Raw genomic sequence first — 20,164 nt, forward strand, 5'->3', positions numbered from 1 at the left:
GAGAGGGGGACTTCCCTGTCATTCCCCAGTGTAATGTGGGATAAGAAAGTAATAATAAACAAAAAATGTGCCTATTTCGAGGATTTTTTTTTTTAAACAGTTAGTGATAGTTTAGGGTACTGGGAATTATCTAAAGCAATCGCTTAATTTCTTCCTCAAATTCTGTGCTGTTTGCTGGCAGCAGATGCATTTCTAGGAGCATCTGGATGTTCCGTGTACCCTGGTCAGTGATTTGGGTAATGTGTTGAGCAGCTACTGATGTGTAAGAGCAGCTTCTCTCTCAGTTGCCCCTACACAGGCATTAAGCTTTACAGCCTTAAGTAAATGAATGAATGAGCGAACAAGTTGGACAGCTTTTAGGGGGTTGCAAGGTCAGGTCCCTACAATGAGAGCTTTTTAATATTTCATTCCTGACACCTTCAACCCTAATACCTGGGCTTTGTTGAAGAGCTTTAAAAATCACCTTCCAGATGTTAAAATATTCAGCTTATGCTTGATGGTACTGACGCTGTCTTCGGATCCCATTTCTGCTTTTAGAATGCAGTTCTTGCTTTGATCAGCAACACAAAGTCATCAGGTACATTTATTATTCCACGGATATGAGCTGGCAGTAGGTTTCTCATGCATCAGCTGTCTGGTGGAGGGAAAGCAGACAAGGCAGGAGCTTTGACAGTGAGGAAGAGGAGGATTGCGTCCTGTTCCCCAGTGGGTTTGTCCAGAAGAAGTAAGCAGAAAAGCATTGGGAAACTCGGACAAAATTCTTTGCTTCAAAGTGTAGGCAGAGCATAGCTTTAGCACTCCCGTACCACTCAGATAGCGTGTACTTCTATGATGGAGCTCAGCCACCCCGTGGTTTTGGTTGCTTTACAAAAAAGAAGGCGGAGGGTGCATTCACAATACACACTGTGTTTCTGGTGCTCACAGACCCCTTCAAAAAGAAGGTAAATTTATCAGATTTGTCATTGAACAGAATGGCAGCCTTGAAAATATATATTTGATGTAGAGTCTTATATGAGTCTTTAGGTGTTAACGTTACCCAGGCAAAAGTGTTTGTCCGAGTGGGATGTGAGCTGACAGCCTCTCTTGGAAATGCAATCTTCCTGTAAGCAGTACAGACTGCTGCCTTTACATCCGAGTCCTTTCTGCCGTGGTGGGAGGAAGGAAGATGACTCTCAGACTACGCAGGGGTTTCTGTATTACTGTCTATAAGGTTTTCTTGCCCACTCTAGCTGAAGGGCTTGTGATAGTCATGATCAGATCGAAGACAGTGGACCAAATAAAGCTGGTTTGATGTAAAGATTTCTGTGTTTTTAGCCCATTTCTCCTAGAACCCCAATCCATTTTTGTAAAAGAAGTGTCCTAATTCTAGTGTAGTACTAAAAGGGAATTATAGTCTTCATTTGAATGAATAAATTGGATCTTGATTTGCATTCGAAAGTTGATGGTAAGTGAAATGGAAGCAGTTCCACAGGATTTTATTATTCATAAATAGTAAAAAACCATTAACCAACCAACAAACCAGCCAAAACCAAAAAGCCACCCACAATAGATCCAGAAGTGGATATATTTGGCAGCTCCTTTTCCTGGAAGCAGTTAGACCTTTCCAAGGTAGCTATAGTTGAACTTCAGTGAAAAGCCTTATAACTTAATAGCAGCAAGCCTAGCAAATGTATCGGTGCTTCCCAGAGATGGTATTCACTGCACGTCGTAACATGTGTGCAGCACAGCCAGCGTGCAGCTGCGGGGCATGAGAATGGGTGCTCCTGCTTGGGGCTGGTTTGGGTAGAGCTTGCCAAGATCCAGTTTTCTGTCTCTGGACTTCGGCTTTTTTTTGCTTTTTCCTTTTTTTTTTTTTTTTAAAAGGAATGCCACAGTAGACCACATGGGACAAATGTTTCCCAATTTAAAAATTGCTGGAAGTTGCTGGGAAGGGGTCGGCAAGCACTTGTGGATCTTTTCAGCAGTGCAAGTGCTCCATCCACAGGTGAAAACATCTGCTAAGATGATCATCGTGCAGGCAGCATGTTCAGAGTGCTTTCCTTCAATTCTGTTAATAAAATGACAAGGTAGTTAAAAAGCTCCCTCACAGAGTCCACCAGTGTGTTTCTGAGTAACCAGCTTCCAACAGAAAACTCTGTCATCTGCCATAAGGTCATCTCCCAAAGGGTAGTGCTTTTTTTTTTTCTTTTTTTAAAAGAACTTGGCTTCTTTGTTCAGTGAGGAAGGGTAAAGTTGCTGCACGTGAAGGGGGGTGGCAGCAGGGAGGAAAAAAAAAAAGCTGTAGAAGTTAAAAGCAAATGTTGGTGTGAGGGGAAAAATAAGTGTGAAATTGCCATGTGTAAAGGTGGGCAACTGGAAGATTATTTCCATCACTGTCAGTGTGGTGAGGTTTGAACTGCTTCCTAGCAGTGGGATGGAGGAGTAAAAAACCCAACTCATTTAAAGTGATCTGGATAAATTTGGGAATGGGATTATGCAATAGTAGCTGTGGTATCACGGTACTGGGTTTGGTGAGTCAGGTGGCACCTTTCAAACCAGCAGTCAACAATGTTGTTGGGGCAAACCATTAAAATGTTCAAGAGCGCAAAAGCCTGTTCCTTGTAAGACACTAATAAGTAAGTCTCTTACTTATTTTTGAGGGTTTTTTTGAAAAACTTGAGTCAAATGACCTGTGAAAACAAAACAATGTGTTCTTACAGAGATCTGGACAGATGGACGGCAAAGAGGAGTTTTCCCATATAAGCCTGCCAGCGTGCCTCCATTCAGAGTCAGAGACACATTCCTGGGGTAGGAGCATAATTTGGTCAGCATGTCTGCTAATTGGCCTCCTCAGCTGCCAGTGCAGCAACAGATAAGGCCTTATTTACCCAAGAGAGAAGCACAATCTTGAACACATCTTAAATACAGTTCAATTGAAGGACAAGAAGTAGAATGTTAGGAAGAATGTTCTGAGCTCGTTTAGCTTTGTTCCTAGGTGAAGGTGGCAAAATTGTTTAATAACAAGCAGGATACTGAACTAGGTATGTGTGTGAGAACCAGAATGGTGTGCTCCTGGTTACTGATAGCACTGGGGTATCTTCACCAGTCTGGCACAACACACATTAAGCAGCTAATGTTTTAAGATTTTTCTAAAGGGACGGCTCAGTAACTGGTATTTAGGAAGAGTCTGCAGAGATGACTGGGGAAATCACTGACCCAGTGACGTTAGTTTTCGATAAACTGTGGATGATAAGGCACGTGTTCCAGAGAAGTGCAGCAAAGAGTTACTTGTCCAGACATCTGTCTGAAACAGAACAGAGGGGAAGCTCCTGGAACACCACTGGTGCCCTAAGAGCTGAAATGACTCTTGAGAGGGTTTTATGGGACATAATTCTTGTCAAACAAGCGTGACTTTGAGGGATTATCAGTTTGGGTTTAATAGCAACGCTGAGTATATACATAAATGCTTCACAGAAGCCTACCGTGGTGCTCCAAAATGATGTTACTATATAGCATATCCTTAGAGCATTTATTAAAAGGAGGATTATGAACTGGTTAGCAAAGTTTTAGTAGTAACAGTTAGTGGGAATCCCTATCAAATAGGTGTTTGAGATTCTTTTCCTCTGCAGTGATCTGTGGTATTCAGTGCTTTCGTAAAGGTCTGGAAGCAATTGTGGTGACAGCTGTTGAGCAGCAGTGAATCATCCAGAGCAATGCAGATTTCTGGGGGCCTCTTTCTGGAGGGGAACAACACAAGCATTTCAGTAAGGCAAATTTGAAATCACCCATCTAGGAATAAGAAACACAAGGACTTCCAACAAATAGTGGACTGTATTCTTGAGTCAGAAAAAAGGGTTTTAGTGATTGTAGTGGACAAGCAGTTCAAAATAAATTCTCAGTGGGATGGGTAGAAGGCCTCCTGGGGTGCTCGATGGTATAAAAGGCAAATCCTCAGTAGAGTTAATTGTGGATGTACATAAATACACATGCACACAAACATTTTTTCTTCATGCAGTGTTGATGAAATTGATCGTGGAATACTTGGAATAATGTATCCAGTTTTGGTGCCAAGATTTCCTTTTCTTTATTTAAAAATAAAAAACAAGCAAGTAAACCAGAGAATATCAAGAAAGCAGTTTAAAGGCTGAAGGAAATACTTTGAGCTGTGGAAGTCCTTACTGTGTACTTGCTGTAGTAAATAAACATCTACAGGTAGAGAAAAGGTTGGAGATAAAAAGTCTAAGGTCTGAGACCTGTTCTTTTCAACAGAGAAAGGAGTTATATAGTAAGTGTGACTGGCAGAAACTTTCCCCAGAAAATGGGAAAAGAAATTTAAAAAAAAAAAAAGGCATGGCTTTAGTGTTGGACATTAATTTTAAACAAAGCAAGCAGTTGGTTCTCTGGTGGTATTTTAGGAGGACGCCAAGAGGGTGTGCTGTACACGAGGTGACTGTGCTTAAGAGAGGGGGGAATGGTGAGAAATACAACAGCCTCTGATGAAGAGGCAGCGAGACCAGCGAGCTCTGGAGCTGGTAACAGTGCATGATGTGCAGCACTCCCCTCATGCCCTGTTTAGCTCTGTTACCAGCTGCCCTCTCTTAAAGATGGGTGTATGTCTCAGCCCTTCCCCTCCCACCTCTAGGAGCTGGAAAAGGTCTGTCATGAGGATTTGGGCTTTCTAAGCAGGACTGTCAGCGGGTGCTAGGCTCAGCAGCTCCTCAGCAGATCGATATCCTCCAGTCACTGCACTGTGGTCAGGCAGGTCCTGCATCTCCAGGCGTGTTTGTGCTCAGGTGTAATAACAGCATTAGCTAAGAAGCAGAATGCTTGATTGCTTATCATGTGTTTCCTGGGCTACCTAGGAGCAGAAGAGGACCCTGCTGTGCCATAATCAAGTATATTTCTGAGTTCTTTATTCCAGATCTTCACACAGAAGAAAACACTATTCTCCTTCCTCAGCAAGCCCCAAGCTGTCTAATAAGGAGCAAATTCAATGTATTCCAAGCAGAAGGCAACCTGTCTTAGCAGTGATCTTAATAAAGTCTAGTCAGCAATAAACCCTGGTAGTCAGAAGTGATTTTCCTTGAGTTTCCTGATTAGGGAATGCTGTTCAATTAGCTGGATTCCAATGAGCAGCTGGCATACATGCTGCAGACAGAAAGGGAGAGTGGGGGAGAGGTCTTTAATTATCTTCAAGTCAGCAAAGATCAGTGTGTTGAACCAAAACAGATGGAGTGTACAATCCACCAGCAATACTCGTGATCGGGTAAATATAGCTACATGGCAAAGAGGGGGAATGCAAAGAAAATGGAGAGGAATTTCCTTGTGGGTAGGCTCTGAATGTTGATATATTTACACTGTCACCACTAGCCAAGGTGGAAGTGTGAAGTGTAAATACAGCGTCAGAGTGAACTTTTCTGCGGTTCTGGGGTAGGGTTTGGGAAAGTCAGCTCCTTGAGGAACCTTGTGCTTTGTGTTCTGCTGGCAGTGGCTGTGTTACACAGATGGCAGATTTGTGAGTCTCTTGGTTCCAGAGTGTACAGGTTCAATTCCTTTCCTGGGGTGCACTTCAGGCATTTCTGCAGTGACCGCAAATCAGGCTGGACTTGTGGGACAAAGTAATTGAAGGCATTTTCTGGATAGCTGTGAGCTGGTGAGATGTGTGATGGAGGTACTGTACAGCTGCTGGATGGAGTTACAACACTGGTGGGAGCTCAGTGTTCTTTCTGGTTCCCAGTTGTGAGGTTTGCAGTTACACTCCCAGCATCTCCACTCACCAGTGGAGTGGGAGCACTGATCTGACAAGCTTGTCAAAGCCCAGCGAGAACTTCCAACCAGAAGTCCCTGTGGTTGCCTTTACTGATTTATGGGGTGTTGTGATGCAGACTGCAGGTGTGTGCTAGGGACAGGATTCAATCCAGTGGGTCTTTGTAATGGGAGTGCTAGCTGGTGGTTAGAACGGCAGAGAGCTGTGTGCGGGCGAGTCACTGGTGACAGGACAGGAAAGCCTGTTGCACCCAGAGCACGGCTGAGGGTACTGGTGTGTCTTTCTAAATTGCAGAGGGTGTCTTTGTGCGCACAGGCACTGCCACGTGCATCTTGGACAGGGACCCAGGCTAAACCAGTGATCTAGAGAGGATCTCATCAGGCTTAGAGTGTGCGTGGAAGACTGGCATGGGGTATCTCTGCCACTGCTTCTAATCCCTGATGACAAGGGCACCCTATTGTAATTTGTCTAAATTTGAAGTGTGTTTTAGTGACTGGTTTTTCATCTCGTTACGTCAGTGTGAGTATTTGATCAATAGATGGAAAGAGGCAGCAAGAGCAGCCTCTAGAAAGGTGGTTTGTTTACCTGGAGACAAAGCACTGCTTACAGTCATACAGCTGTGTATCTGTTCCCCAGTTAAAGCCTAAATGGTACAAGGGAAACAATAAATTAATCGAGTGTCTCTGGTGTGTGTAGAGGCTTCTCCTCCCTTTCTTGTCTCTCCTGTGCGGATAGGAGCTGGGTCTGAGCTGCTGTGCTGAATACACCAGCAGCGGCACTAAACAGAGCTTTGGGTAAAGTACTGCTGTAATTCTGTGGCAGACTCTTTGATAGAGGCACTACGCTTCCCTCCTGAAGGACGCAGAGGTGAGGCGAGTTTTGCCGTACTGTGTTATGGGTAGATCAGTGAGGCTGTGGTTGCAGGGTCACACAGCCCAGATCTGATACGCCAGAGGCAAGGGGCTGCCACCGGTGTGTATTTCTGGTTCTGCAGGTACCTGTGCACCTCATAGCGCTCTCAGGTAACCTTGGACCTCTGCTTTTCAACTGCCTGTTTTCCTTTAAACAGGACCATGAGAGAAAACAAGCATCCTGCAGTGCTTGCCTCCTCCTAATTGAAACAAGCTAGAAACAAACTGAGTTTTTCTCAACTGCAATTCTGTTCCTTGTAACTTCCCTGTATCAGTCCCCCATCCCTGTCATCGTCACCTCCCAGGATCTTCTGAATTCCGTTAACTAGTACGTAGCAGAAACTTAGGTGTAACTTTTGTTTGCAGTGAAAGACATCTCAGGCTGAAGAAAGGCTGAGTGGCAGGAACTTGCTCTGATGCTGTAAGAGCACATCCATAGGCGATACACAGCAGGTGGTGACACCCGTTGGTATCAGGCTGCATTGTGAACACGCTGGTGTCTACATGTAGCGCAGACTGCAGCTGCAGGCTCAGCACAGGGTGGGCTGGACAGTCCCCACGTGAGCCTCTGTGTTACAGTGCACTGTGATGACTGAGTCTCCCCAGGCCATTAATTCCGAGCAGGGCGGTAAGTCCTGCAGTGGAAAAGCTGGCTCTGCTTATTGATGAGAGCAGACACGGGCACTGGGGATTACTTTTATGATTGCCGTTGAGGAAGTGAACAGGCAGGTTGGACACTGAGTAATGCCTTGCACATGTGGCAAGAAGTCCAGGGACAAGCCAGAACATGGTGGGCTTCCATAGCAGCCGCCCTTGGCGTGTTAGAGCACTGAAGGAGACATCCTGCACCGTGTGGCGTGACGGTCCCAGCTGGAGGAATGCGCTTCCTGACATGTTTACATTGAGCTATGTATGGTGTACGGCTGAAGTTACAGGCATGTATTGATAGGGTTGGTGGGGTGGGGGTGGAGGGGAACAGGACAGTTTGCACATCTGAAAAACTGTTGTGTTCAGACTAATACTATTTTAAAAAATTGGTGTTTGTAGGAAAAGATCCAAACCTACTTTTTCCATCCCCCCCTGCCCCTGCCAGCCATCAGAGTTTTTCTCATATAAAAGCTAGCTCCTCTGGGGTGGAGGGAAATCTGTCTCGGAAAACCACGTATCGATGTACAGTCACATACTTAAATATGTACCCTGAAAATTAAAAGGGGGGTGGTACAAAACCCCTTCCTGGTTGAGGAGGCAAGAGGCATGTGGCAGGTCTTTATTCTTTCTGGCTGCTTCCTTTTCCCTTTTTAGTTGTCTCCTAGGATTTGTTCTCATTTTCCAAACCTGAGCAAGTTCAAACAGCCAACTGTAGGAAACCAAATACATATTTCTGTCACATTCAGCTGAGCTTTCTGTGTAAAACTATTTCATAGCGCTCTGAATAACAAAGATGCTCTGGTTGAGAGCCTTTTCTCAGAGTCCCGTAGGAGTCTGGAATTCTTTCCCAACTCTGGAGGAGACCCAGATGCAGCTTTGGAGTTGCAAGCATTATTTGAGAAACACTAGCTTATTCTGAGTGCTTACTGTGAATGTATCAGTGTAAAAATTAAATGATGAAAACTGACACAGAAGCAGGGTTTTTTTTTTATGATTAGTAGGTGAGTTGAAAAAAAAAAAAATCTACCTTAAGTGTAAAATATTTCTATAGTTTCTTTAACAGAAGTGTCTCAGTTTAGGGGTTACTTTAGTACCATGATTAACAGGACGGGTTTAGAGGAGGAACTCTTTACTTTTCCATTCTAGAAACTTTTCAACAGTATCCCCACACTTGAATACAAGGAAAAATGAAAAATGTACTCTAAGCAACTCCATGAAAACATCAGTCATCAGACCCAAAGTAACTGACGTGAGAGGCGCAGGTAAAGAACAGAAACAGCTTTATTGTCTTAGACAGATCTTATTGTTGCCACTGTACGGGGAAACTCGCTGTAATCTCAGTTCAGGTAACATTCAGTAGAGAATAACTCCCTATACCTTAGGTCAGTAGGTATCAGTGCCACGCTGAGTTATGGTATATTCTTGAACAGATTACAGAAGATTTGGATACGCAAAACACTTTTTTTTAATATATATAAAGTTTTGGTTCTTAAGATTGTGACTGGATATTTACTGCTTTGTACATGTCCCACCCCTTTCACTTCCTTTACAACCCACCCCCCCAATAGCTAAATGAAAGAGAAATCTTAAAAACATATTTCTCTGCTATTTGTTTTCTAGTAAGGCAGTGAAATCCTCCTCTTAAAATAAAGTACTGGGCATTTTTCAGTGTGAACTTTTCACCAAGAGGACAAGCAGCTTGTATCCAGAGGCTGGGAACAGTGTCATCACTTTGCCACAGAAGTGGCCTTTCTAGGCTGAGGGATCCAAAATCATGTTGTGAGCTCTGTAATCCCTATTTTCTATGTTTTTTCGTATTATTCTTACTAGTTTACAGGAAGAGGCCATCAGTGGTATGATCAGAAGCAGCTCCATTTCAGTCATCATCGTACTGAGATTCTTTCTAGATGGAGAGGTCAAAAGATTTTTCTTTTAAGGCCCAGTCAAGCACTACGAGCAAGCATATGCACAGCTCCAGAATAAGTGACTATTCTCTGTAATTGTTATTCTTGTGTGCAGATCGATAGTGGCTTCCCAGGAAAAACTGTAGTGGTTCACATTCAGAATGATTAGTACCACGTGCACTTTATAATGTACTTGGGAACAGGTACAGGACTCGATTAAGAGTACTGCAAAAGGTACAAGATCTCACAATGCACATTTCTGGTTTCTTTCTATATCAATTGTGAGTTAGATTTTTTTCTCAATAAGAGCTGAACATGGTTTCTGTTAACCAGAGGGAACAAAGTATTCTCCATAGCTTTCTAGATCTTATAATTAAAAAAAAAAAAGTATGCAGTGTGGGTGTTTAAGTGCATACATGAACTATTAGAATGGAGGAGCATAATTAAAAAATAATTCTGTAGCTGACATTTAATTTAAAAATAGTTTCTCCTTATTCAACTCCAAACAAGGCATTGTAAATATTGTGCTGAATTTAAGAGGTTACTTTATTCTCTATCTTCTGGCTTCTAATAATATTTGAAAAAAAAAAAATGACAGCCAAATATGGTTCTAGACAGGAGAGGGTTTTGTTTCGCAGAAGACTTGCACTTTTCTTGCTGTGAGGGCTTGGGCAGGTTCCTTCCCCACCCGCACACCATCCATGCTAAGGGATCCTCCTCTACTGCCCCATCCCTCCCTGAGTGAAACCATGGTGTACAGCTGCTGCCCACCTGATCCTGCACCATTCCCTCTGCTCCAAAGAGGCATAAGTGGTTTGTAGCTGAACACAGAAAGGTTAATCTGACAGGTGCTGTATTATCTGTTTAAAATAGGCTAATTAATATAGGTAATTACTTTAATTTGTTGGCAGGCATATTATTGGTTTTTACACTAGGAAAAAAAAAATCCTTCTAGTGTAAGTCAGTCTGCTTATCCTTAACTGGAACAGTTTTGATGGGAAGTATGAGCCACTTGTAAGTTAGAGTGCCAGGGAGAGTATCTGAATTTAAAAAACAACAAAGTGGAAGATACCCAAGCTGATAACCCATAATGTGTAATCATGGGTTGATGTCCAGCCCCCCATGTTTGCATTGCTTTCCCTCTGGAGAGGGGGAGATTATAAACTGTCCTTTCCAATTCCTTTCTAGAATTACCTGCTTTTGATACCCACCAGCAGTGTATGTGCAGTGTTACTGGTTAGTTCACTGACCTTGTCAACAGTGCCAGCAACGTGCGCTTAAGGGACCCCAGCTCTTTCTTTTAACATGTTTTTCTAAGAGTCTGGGTTAGTGACTCGGGCCCTTTCTTGAGCTGGCTGGAGAAGAGCTGCCTTTCTGGTCAGTTGCCCTATTGAACAGTTTAAACACTACAACTGCTGTCTTTCAGATTCCTCCAACACATCTGTAGGATGTATAACACAATAATTCTAGAAGAATATCTTAAGTCAGGATTATCTTTAGTGTGAAGCTCTTACAGCACAGAACATTTACCCGTATAAAAACACGGGAGGCAGAAATGGTCCCAGTTTGGATTTCTAAAGCAGTAGTGTATAGGAGCTATATTTTACTACTAGAAATACTACTTTAGTTCTTACATTTCAGCTCTTCAACTTCTCAGGGTTCTAGGGAGCAGACAATAACCCTACAGAATGAGGGAAACGGGGTTTGAGGATTTTTTTAATTGGTATGTTCACAACACAGAACTACGGCCGTATCCTCTTTAAAAATTAAGACATGAATATGAATGATGAAACTAGCCCAGGGTAGGAAAATGTTTTCTTGTCTGTGCACAGAATGAAAACAAATGCAGGTGAAATATTCAGAAAGCCCAAAATCAAATTTGGGCTGTAATGTGTGCAAGAAAAAGGATGATCAGAGGACTGAGTGTGAACTAAAGCTTAAGACCTAAGAACTCCAAAGTCTTTATTGATGTGACAACATCTCTGTTTGAAGAAAAATAAAGTTAATGAAATTTACATGATGAAGAACTTCCAAGCTTCCACAGTCTTTTCATAAACAAGAAACATTCATGAATCAGTGAACCACAGCAACAGGAAGGTCCTACCAGTTTTGCAGACTGATTTAAACTTTGAGGAGGAAGGAAGGAGGGCACTTTGATTCAAGTCAGATGTGCTAGGATGAACTGAGCTGTCAAATTCAATGTTCTGCCCACTTTGTAAGCTTAGGCATTTGTATCTGGACGGGCATTTAAAGAGATTGGGGTAGCTTCACGTTAAGCCAAACCTTCAAAAGTTGGGCAACAAATGAAGACAGGAAATAGAAAATCTAAGTAATGCTGGATTTGTCACAAAATCAAGGGCATACTGAACAAATCTGAGAGGCGTTTCTGACCGTTTGAAAACCTGCAGATAAAACAGCATCCCAAATTCAAGGCATGATTCTGAGCCTTTCAATGTTACCTGGAAAAATTATCTCCATCAGATGAGGTTAGGACTTATGTTCTAGCCAATGGCTCAATGGGTTTGTGATCTCCAGGCTCCCAAGTTAGATGTGAGGCTAACAGGATCTTCATCAGTGGTGGATGCAACAGCTGAAGGAACAGGCTGTGGCTTTTCCAGTAGATTTTGAAGTTTTGTTTCTGAAATGCTAAATTCCATCGTGGGCTCTTTCATCTCCACCACAGGTGCAAAAAACCAGTAATGCTAATTCCAGCAATCCAGATCCTATTTCATACGCAGAAATTAACCCAAAGGCAAGTAATAAAAATGCATACATCTTCCCATTCAATTATTCAGCAGTTTTGCAGACATACCGGAAAAAACTAGCTTTCAATATAAAAATTGTCTATGAAACAGTCTAACTTGAATTTTTCTCCATGGATCATAATTCCACATGTGCTGCTGGATCTGCAGAAGAGAGAAAAATGAGCACTCCATTTCCAGCTGCCGCAGTTGGAGATTGATTTGAAAATTATTATATAAACCCTAAAGACTTGTTCTTTGCAAGGTTACCAGTGACTGAAGAACAATTCGTACCCATTCTGTATAGCAGCACTTTAATTAAGGGTTAAGATAAGGCCAAGCTCATAAAATTGCAGGAACAGTGAAGGTCTTCAGCAGAACCAGAACAAGCGTGCAGTATGGGTCTCTGTTCTCTAAGTTTCAGAATCAGGTTAAGTTACACCAGCCTCACTCAGCAAGGCCCTTCTGTGCCATTAAAATATACAGGTTATTTAACAGAGCCTCCATGCAAGCCTTTGCATGGTGCAGGCTTACACTGAACGAGTATGCAACTCAACCCCAGTCCAAACAGGTAGGAAGAAAGTCACAGAAGCAGGGAAAGAGTCAGAAAGATTACCGTGTGTGTGTTGTCCTGGCATCTCAGCTGGTGTTCCCGTTTCTTTTTCTTTCTGGAAGAGACTATGGAGCAGTTTGATTTCTTGATCGTAGTCCTGCCATTCTGGAACTATACGCATCGCTGCTTGCAACTTGGGCTCTTTGGTCATTGGGTTATTGCACTGCAAACAAAACATATAAACTGTTCAGAGGCTTAATGTGTAACAAGGGTTTATTTGGTGAATAGAGGTATGCTTCCCCCTGGTGGAATTGATCCCTTGTTGGTGAACACCACTCACCTGTATTTTAGCTAGAGTACAGTGTAAAGTCTCTTTCCACATTCATAATAATGCCAGTGCGCCAAGTAAGAGAAATACAGAAACTAAAGGAAGAAATGGAAGTGCTGAAAACATTTAAGGAACAACGCAGGATGAGGTGCCTAGATGTGAGGTAGGGAAGCGCCTCTAAAACTGGTCACTATATTTTACTGTGACATAAGAGTGAGGGAGCCATGCTGCACTTACGAGATCAATGGTTTTTGCTCTCTTCTTTGAGGAATCATCACACCATGTTTCACACCACAGCCACTCCTGTGGGAGTGATTTAATTGGCACCTGGTGGATCATGTTGTTAGGCAAGTCCTGTTGTGAAGAGTAAGAGTTAGTTGCAGTTTCCACAGGGTGCAAGGTGAGAGGAACAACCCCCCAACCCGATAGTATTGAGAAGTTTTAACTTCTTTACAAAAGGTTTTTTTTTTTTCCAGTGCAAATAAGTGATGAATCAACCTTTAATTCCATTCCAAAGTCATGGAAACTTTCCAAGTTTTTTGGAAAAAAACCTGTATACTACAACTGTTAATCTTATTTTGTTGAAAATTGGTTATTTAGCAAAGAGTATTAAAGCCGTACTATGAATCCAGTATCAAACCTGTACTGGGCCAGGTTCTTAATTGATTAAAACCATTGTGTTATTTTTTCCATCTGCCACAGTACAAGCCTTATTTCCATGTTATTAAGTCAGTGCACAGTAAAGCACTCAGAGCTGGATAGCCCAAGAAACAAGTACCCAGTTGTGTTATGTATTGGTCTTGGAGCATACTGGAAAATTTGATAGTCTTAAGACATGTAAGGGAAAGGTGGTGTTTCCACCCCCCACTTATACGTGATGCTGTCAATACCTGCCTCATTTGAAGGCAGGGCGTAACGGGACTGCCACTGGCATCTGGCTGTGATTGAAGTTTGGCCAGGAAAGGAAAGGTCCCAACCTGCCATCATACCCCAGTAAAGCAAAACAAACCAAACACAATAAAAACACACCTGATCGAGGTTGGACAGACTGTTAGGATCCTGACTAAGACCCTGATATTGTCCTCTGAGTCGATCTCCAGCTGCTATCTTTCTGAACTTCTTCAGATCCACAACATACAGAGCACTACATGGAGATGACACAATTAGTAATGACATTTGACTGATGGTTAACTTACTGCAGCCCCAGTAGACCCCAAGATCTAATATGCTAAAACAATCTCTTGGTGGCAGTACATCAAATTATTTACAAGGCAGGAGAGCAGTTCTAACAAGGTCATGGCACATAGGAAAAAAAAATTTCAACAAATCTATCTTAGCTTTGCTGTCATGCAGTCCCTTCTTCCAACATTTGTTATTAACAAATGAAGATGCCTGGTTAGTTAACACTTCAGGTCTTTTAACACTTCAGTTCTTCATCTGTAAAAGTTGCAGCATACTGAAAGTAACTTCAGTGTCCCTAGTGCTTCAAACGGACCTTAAAGAGGCAACAGTAAGCAAAGAGTGGTTCGCTGCAGCGTTGTATACCTCAGCTAGTTTTGTGCTAATTCTAAGGAGCAGCAAAAGCTTTCCCCCTCTGTTTTGAAAAAACTGAATTCTCCAGTACCTGATGTGGTATTTTCTTCCAGCTAAATGACTTGCCCAGTATCCTGACTTCCAGAACCTGTAGCCATCCATTTCTCTTCGACTGTCGCAGAATGGAGTATATCCATAAGGAGCACCCTCTAGATTGAAATCTCTTAATTCCTTTAGATCTGTGCGCACAATCTGGAGGGAAAGGACATTTTATTTTTATTTGTAGAAGCCTGCCATAGGTTATTTTGAAATGCTGGTCAGGATTTAATTCAAACTGAGCGAACAGTTAAAGGAAGAATTATCTGTTATACTCTGCAGTCTTATGCATTATGTATACGTAGTACAAAAACACAGCACAAAAGGTGTTGTCTGCCCTGCCCTTAGAGCTGGAGCAACTAAAATAGAGCTTAAAATAATCTGATAGGGCTTGGTTTGACAGCTGAAGTGACAAAATGTTGGTTAATAAGCAGCAAGAATCCTCACTGTACGTGAACTCCACTGTGATCCTTTGTATCTTTTCCTCTTGAAAGTCTGCAGACCCTTCAGGGATGAAGACTTTCTAATGTCTTTTTGCCACAGATGTTGTGGCAGTAATACTACTCTAAAAATACCACTCTGGTGGGAAAAAATGCATTAATATCTCTTTTAGAAAGAAAGCAAAAACTGTCTAAAATGAGAACAGCGTAGCTGGGAATTTATCCTAGGTAATACTTTAGCATAAGGTGTAATCGTTTCAACTGACATGGGATCATACTGTACGTATGCCAGAACACCCAGGGCATTTTATATTTATGTGTTGATAATCTGTATTTCTCAGTTTCATACATGTTTTTGAAGGAGTATTTTTGGCAGTTCTCACTGCCCATGTACCCTGTACTCTCAAACCGTTCAGGCAGTAAGCACAGACAAAGCCTTACAGATACCGTTTGCTGTGCAGCACGACATGGCTTCGTGCACAGGGGATTTGCCTTCTCGCTCCTCTGAAAGCCACTCAGATCTGGCCAAGTTAAAAGCAGGGGGTTGGCGGGGGGAGGGTGTTTGGTGACTTCTTAGGAAAATACTGTATGTGGTAAGTGATCTGCAGCCTGGGAGAACAGACAGAACTGGAGAAGTGGAAGGGTGAAACAAGAATCTGTTTGGCAAAGTAGCTGGAATCACAGTGAGTGACCGAGGAACCAGACAAAAGTAAAAGACCAACAAAACCAGTCTTTGTGGGAACAGGCAGAGAAAACAGCACTCACTGAAGCATGCTATAGTTACAGAATCAACCACCAGTCGTGCCTGCGAAGGGCTCAAACTTGCACCCTTTCCAATAAGACAGAAATTGTACTCAAGAACGTACTCTTCTTAGAGGAAAAAAAAAAAAAAAAACAGAAAAAGAAAAAAGGGGAAAGATGAAGTAATTCCAACCTCTGAGTTACCTGATCAGCATCCACAAACAGGATTTTATCAACAGCTAAGGGGAAGAGCACATCTAGGAAGAGGATCTTGTAGCCCCAGATGATACGCTGTTTCTCTGTTTGCTGATGAAGCCAGCGTGGCCACTTATACTGGACAAGCTCATACTGGAAGTTATACTTCTCTGCCATGTATGGAATGAACTCCTGCAGAGGGAGGGGAAAAAAGTAGCTTATCTCAGTTCTTTGTTCCTCTGCAGGAAAAAGAAAAGTGCATTACAAGAGACAGACTTCAGTCCTATGATAAAGCATAGAACATTAGAAAATGAAATACCACAAAGAATAACTACAGTTCCGTTGTTACTTCAAACAAAGACATAACCCCAACGGAACAATCAGTACAAATTGTAAAGCCAACTGTCACAAGACAACTAAATATTTTGGCATTTTTCCCCACACAATTACTTATGAGCCATTTTATAGTGATCCACGGCTCAGTTTAAAAGAATGTATTACTCAAATCGTAAAATTTCACAGATGGGAGAATTATTATTTAGGGCTGTACAAAGCAGTGTAAATGGGAATAATAAAATGAAAGAAAAGAATTGGGAGAAATTTTTTACTGGAACAACTTGGCCCACAGTCAAATCAATTGACATTCTCATCTGTGAGGCTTCCTCTGGCACTGGGAGGGCACAGGTTTAGCCAAGGGATCTGGTACAACACAGCCTTGGGGAAGGGAGGGGGGAAGTATAGTGTTGCACCACCCCAAGGGGTGACTGACAACAGCAGAGTCACAGCACGGTGGGGACGCTGCCAATTATTTCCCCTCGAGTTCATGCTGAACAGGCAAGATTCTCTAAAAAATTGTACTTCCTAATATTAAACGTTAACAGTTGCAAATTGCTGAAAGTTTTGACATCCATTTACCTCTGGGTTCTGTTGTGAATCCTGCTGTTTGTTTTATGGCGTATCACATATAATTGATAAGTATTGCCAGGTATACTCATCTAGGGCCCATGTCACTCTTTACCATGCACTGCTCATGTACTCTAGTCCGTCTGAAACATGGTGTTAATGTCTCCTCTTATGAAGTGCTCTCCATACCTAGTCACAGGCGTTGCTTCTCCAGTAGTTTTTTTTTCCTATAATCTTTCAACCCTTATGTATTAGATGTAAGTTTATAGCCCTGAATTCCATCTTAAAATCTACACCTTTATCATGTGAGTCACAAAAAAAGGTTCAGATTCTTTCAAGTATGATTTTCTTAATATGTGCTGTTCTCTTAAATATTTACCTTCAGCATGAGTCTACTGTCAACCTGTCTGTTATTTCTCAAAGCTTTCTAGGCAGAACCACGAGCTTATACCAACTTGATGCTTTGTCAAAATAGAAGGTATACAGACAGGTAGCTGTACAGTTGTTTACACAACAGTATGATGCACAAGTTGAAACTTTTTTTTTAAAAAAAAACTTTTCCCCATGATATAATACATTTCTGATCAGTAACAAACCTTGAACGTAGGCGATAAGTAGTTCTTCAGAAACCAAAACTTTAAAGGAGTCTTAGTATGTTTCAGCACAGACAACATCATTATGCTGTCAAAAGAAAAAAAATAAAGGATTTACAGAACAACTGCCACCCACTAGAGATCAGCTGCATATCAGATTACAAGCTGCTGTTTTACATCATTAGACTAACTGCTGTCATGTGTCGGGTAACTGATCTTCACGCATGAAGAAAAAGCGGGTAGCTTCAGCCTGTTGCAAATGGCTTAATTTTATCTACAAAATTACTAAACCCCCAAATATCTATGTGCTTTACCTAGTCAGAGGATATACAACCTGTTGACTTTCACAGTCCTTTGAGAACAGAAGTTCAGATTATTTTCTAAAGTCTATTTTGAACTATTAAACTAAGTCTATTTTGAACATATGAATGTTATGCAGACAAAAGTTCCTAGTAGATGCATCCTAGTAGTAGATGCAAAATCTAGAGGACTTCTGAGCTGTTGAAATTTTTTTTTATATCTATATTCTTGCAAATTCTAACTTTTCCTTGTGGAAAGCAGGTTACCTCTACCATTTGAGACCCTCAGATTATAAATTCTGAACTAACCGTAGGAATCTTTCATAGAGGTGTCCTGAAGCCACAGAGAATATATTTAGTACATCGTCTTTATCCTGTTTCACATCTTCATTCTTTTGTCCTCCTGTGAATCCCCTGAAAGGACAAATGTGTTTATATATAAAGGACAAGACAGTAAGGCCCAGCTATACAGGAAAGACTGCAACAGATTATAAATTGCTACAGTGTTGGTTTAATATAGTACAACTGTGGGGTTTGGTGTCGTCCCCCCATGCTGGTCAGGGTATCCTCCACAAGGCAGAGTGCTGCAGGCACAGCCATGGAAGACCCAGTAGCTTATATGTGAATATCTATTAAATTGAAAGATTGCTGGCTGAGGTGCAGCTCCTGGAAATGAACAGTTTTCAGGTTCCCAAGTAGCACTGGGGGAAGGTAAGATAAGCAGGTGCAAAGTAGTAGCTCAGTTCTTTAGGAACAGAGGGGTCCTATGAAAGACAAGGAGTTAGCAAGACCTAAATTCAAGCACTCTTAATAGATGGCTGTGGAATATCACAGACCTAACTGCATCATGAAATAGTTTTCCAGTTTCAAGAAGCTTGCAGGTTATTATTGAATTAGTTTTACCATTTGAGAGATTCCCAAAATCCAGATTCATTCTCACTGGTACCATCACTTAGTAGATCTTCATTCATCATATCGAGTTTTTTCTGAACCTGTAAAGCATAACATTGCTTTAGTGAGCGGAACCACATACGGGCAAACAGCTGTGGAGTGGCATTTTGACACCGGCTCTGTTTGTATCCATGTGAATTATGTCCAGTGAGCTGACAGGTAACCTCAGCTGCCTGGAGAAACAGCTCAGCAGTGAACTGACGTTTTCAGAACACATTCCAAAGCTGGTTTTGGATACCAAAGGCATGTTAGTCTAGATGGTTAAAATGCTTTGCTAAGGGGTGTTTAGTGACCACCCTTGATGATGGAGACTGACAAAGGAAAACCCTCAAGCAACCCAGCCAGCCCCCCGCAAAACCCAACACAACGCCTCACCACCACTTGCTGTTTCTAAGAGGCATTACTGGCCACTGAGACTCCAAAGCAGATACATGGACAAAGCAGCAAATGAGAAGAATGTCCCAGAATTAACTCTAGCACAAGTAAATCCTGTGAGGAAGTGTGAAAGGGATGTGTTCACCATCACTTATCTATCAGTTGTCCTCCTTAAACTTTTCAGGTATGGCGTTATCTGAGAGGCAACCCTGAGAGACAGTAGATTACTAATTTACCTTTTTTTTTTAAAAAAAAAGTATTCTCACCTACTCTGTATCAGATTGATAGAAAATGTATTACGAGATGAGTAAAATTTTTCTGTAACAGATAAAATACTGGCTCAGCGGGCACACTGAATGTTTATTACTAGACATGTATAGGACATACAAGACTTTTTCTTAAGTCATGAGCACAACTGAGTCAGTAAAATGTGAGCATAATTGTTTCTCACAGACATACAAAAAGAACAGCAATTACACGTCATTCTCTCCTGTGTCAAAAAAACCTAAACCAAGTCTACAGATCATTCTCTCCATTATAGATACTGTGGTGTGAACTTTGTACAAACTGCCTCAAATGTATGCTTGGAGGAAGGGATCATCAGGAGGCCTTAATCAAAGTTTCTTCCCCACTAGTGTTCAAACAGTCTTCTTTAAGAGCAACTCTAGTTTATAAACTCACCTTCACTTTAATAATTTTGCTCTTGAAGTTGTTGAGAACAACAATAACTTCACTAGCTTCAGGTGGAGAGTCTGTGCCATCATGGCTGAAAATACAGTAAAATACTGACCATTACTACAAAGCAGAAATATGTTCTTTATTTCTTCTGCACATTTTTCTACATGGCATTAAACCTTAGCACTGTAAAACAGGCTGGAGACATGCGACGAAGTAACAAATACATGTATTTGAACACCCACTTACTGGGTTTTTTAAATGAATTCACTTATTTCATCTCGTGTAACTTCAGTACGAAATGTAATTTGCTGCTCAGTTCACTACAGGGAACTGTTAGATTCACATATTGCAATGCCTACCTAGTTCAAAAGTTTCACAAGAAAAAGATTAAAGTCTTTCTTGTACTGTCCTACCTGTAGATTCTGTAGATATCCTCAGATCTGCCCTTTCTGAGTCTTAGAGTCCAAGCACCAGGATTGGCTTTTAACTGGAAGTAACCCTGCAAAGCAAGAAGAATATTGGTCAGTTT

General features: G+C 41.7%; 1 protein-coding gene across 4 annotated transcripts in view; it reads right to left on the minus strand.

Moving 5' to 3' along the window:
• Window positions 1-8,568: 8,568 nt before the first annotated feature.
• UGGT1 (UDP-glucose glycoprotein glucosyltransferase 1) overlaps window positions 8,569-20,164 on the minus strand; it is a 46,151-nt gene continuing 34,555 nt past the window's right edge. For 2 of the 4 annotated variants that reach the window (XM_068421057.1, XM_068421056.1), the window contains 11 exons: window positions 20,049-20,134; window positions 19,639-19,723; window positions 18,535-18,623; window positions 17,941-18,045; window positions 17,336-17,420; window positions 15,846-16,028; window positions 14,456-14,616; window positions 13,861-13,975; window positions 13,069-13,185; window positions 12,567-12,726; window positions 8,569-11,932 (listed from right to left, as the gene is read on the minus strand). In XM_068421057.1, coding sequence (XP_068277158.1) covers window positions 11,856-11,932; window positions 12,567-12,726; window positions 13,069-13,185; window positions 13,861-13,975; window positions 14,456-14,616; window positions 15,846-16,028; window positions 17,336-17,420; window positions 17,941-18,045; window positions 18,535-18,623; window positions 19,639-19,723; window positions 20,049-20,134 — 1,263 coding nt within the window. In that variant the 3' untranslated portion in view covers window positions 8,569-11,855. Of the gene's footprint in view, window positions 12,116-12,566; window positions 12,727-13,068; window positions 13,186-13,860; window positions 13,976-14,455; window positions 14,617-15,845; window positions 16,029-17,335; window positions 17,421-17,940; window positions 18,046-18,534; window positions 18,624-19,638; window positions 19,724-20,048; window positions 20,135-20,164 lie in introns of all 4 variants that reach the window. The other 2 variants (XR_011049891.1, XM_068421058.1) reach the window with 2 other exon arrangements.

This window comes from Nyctibius grandis, chromosome 32 (genome assembly GCF_013368605.1).
Source record: "Nyctibius grandis isolate bNycGra1 chromosome 32, bNycGra1.pri, whole genome shotgun sequence".
Lineage (NCBI taxonomy): Eukaryota > Metazoa > Chordata > Aves > Nyctibiiformes > Nyctibiidae > Nyctibius > Nyctibius grandis.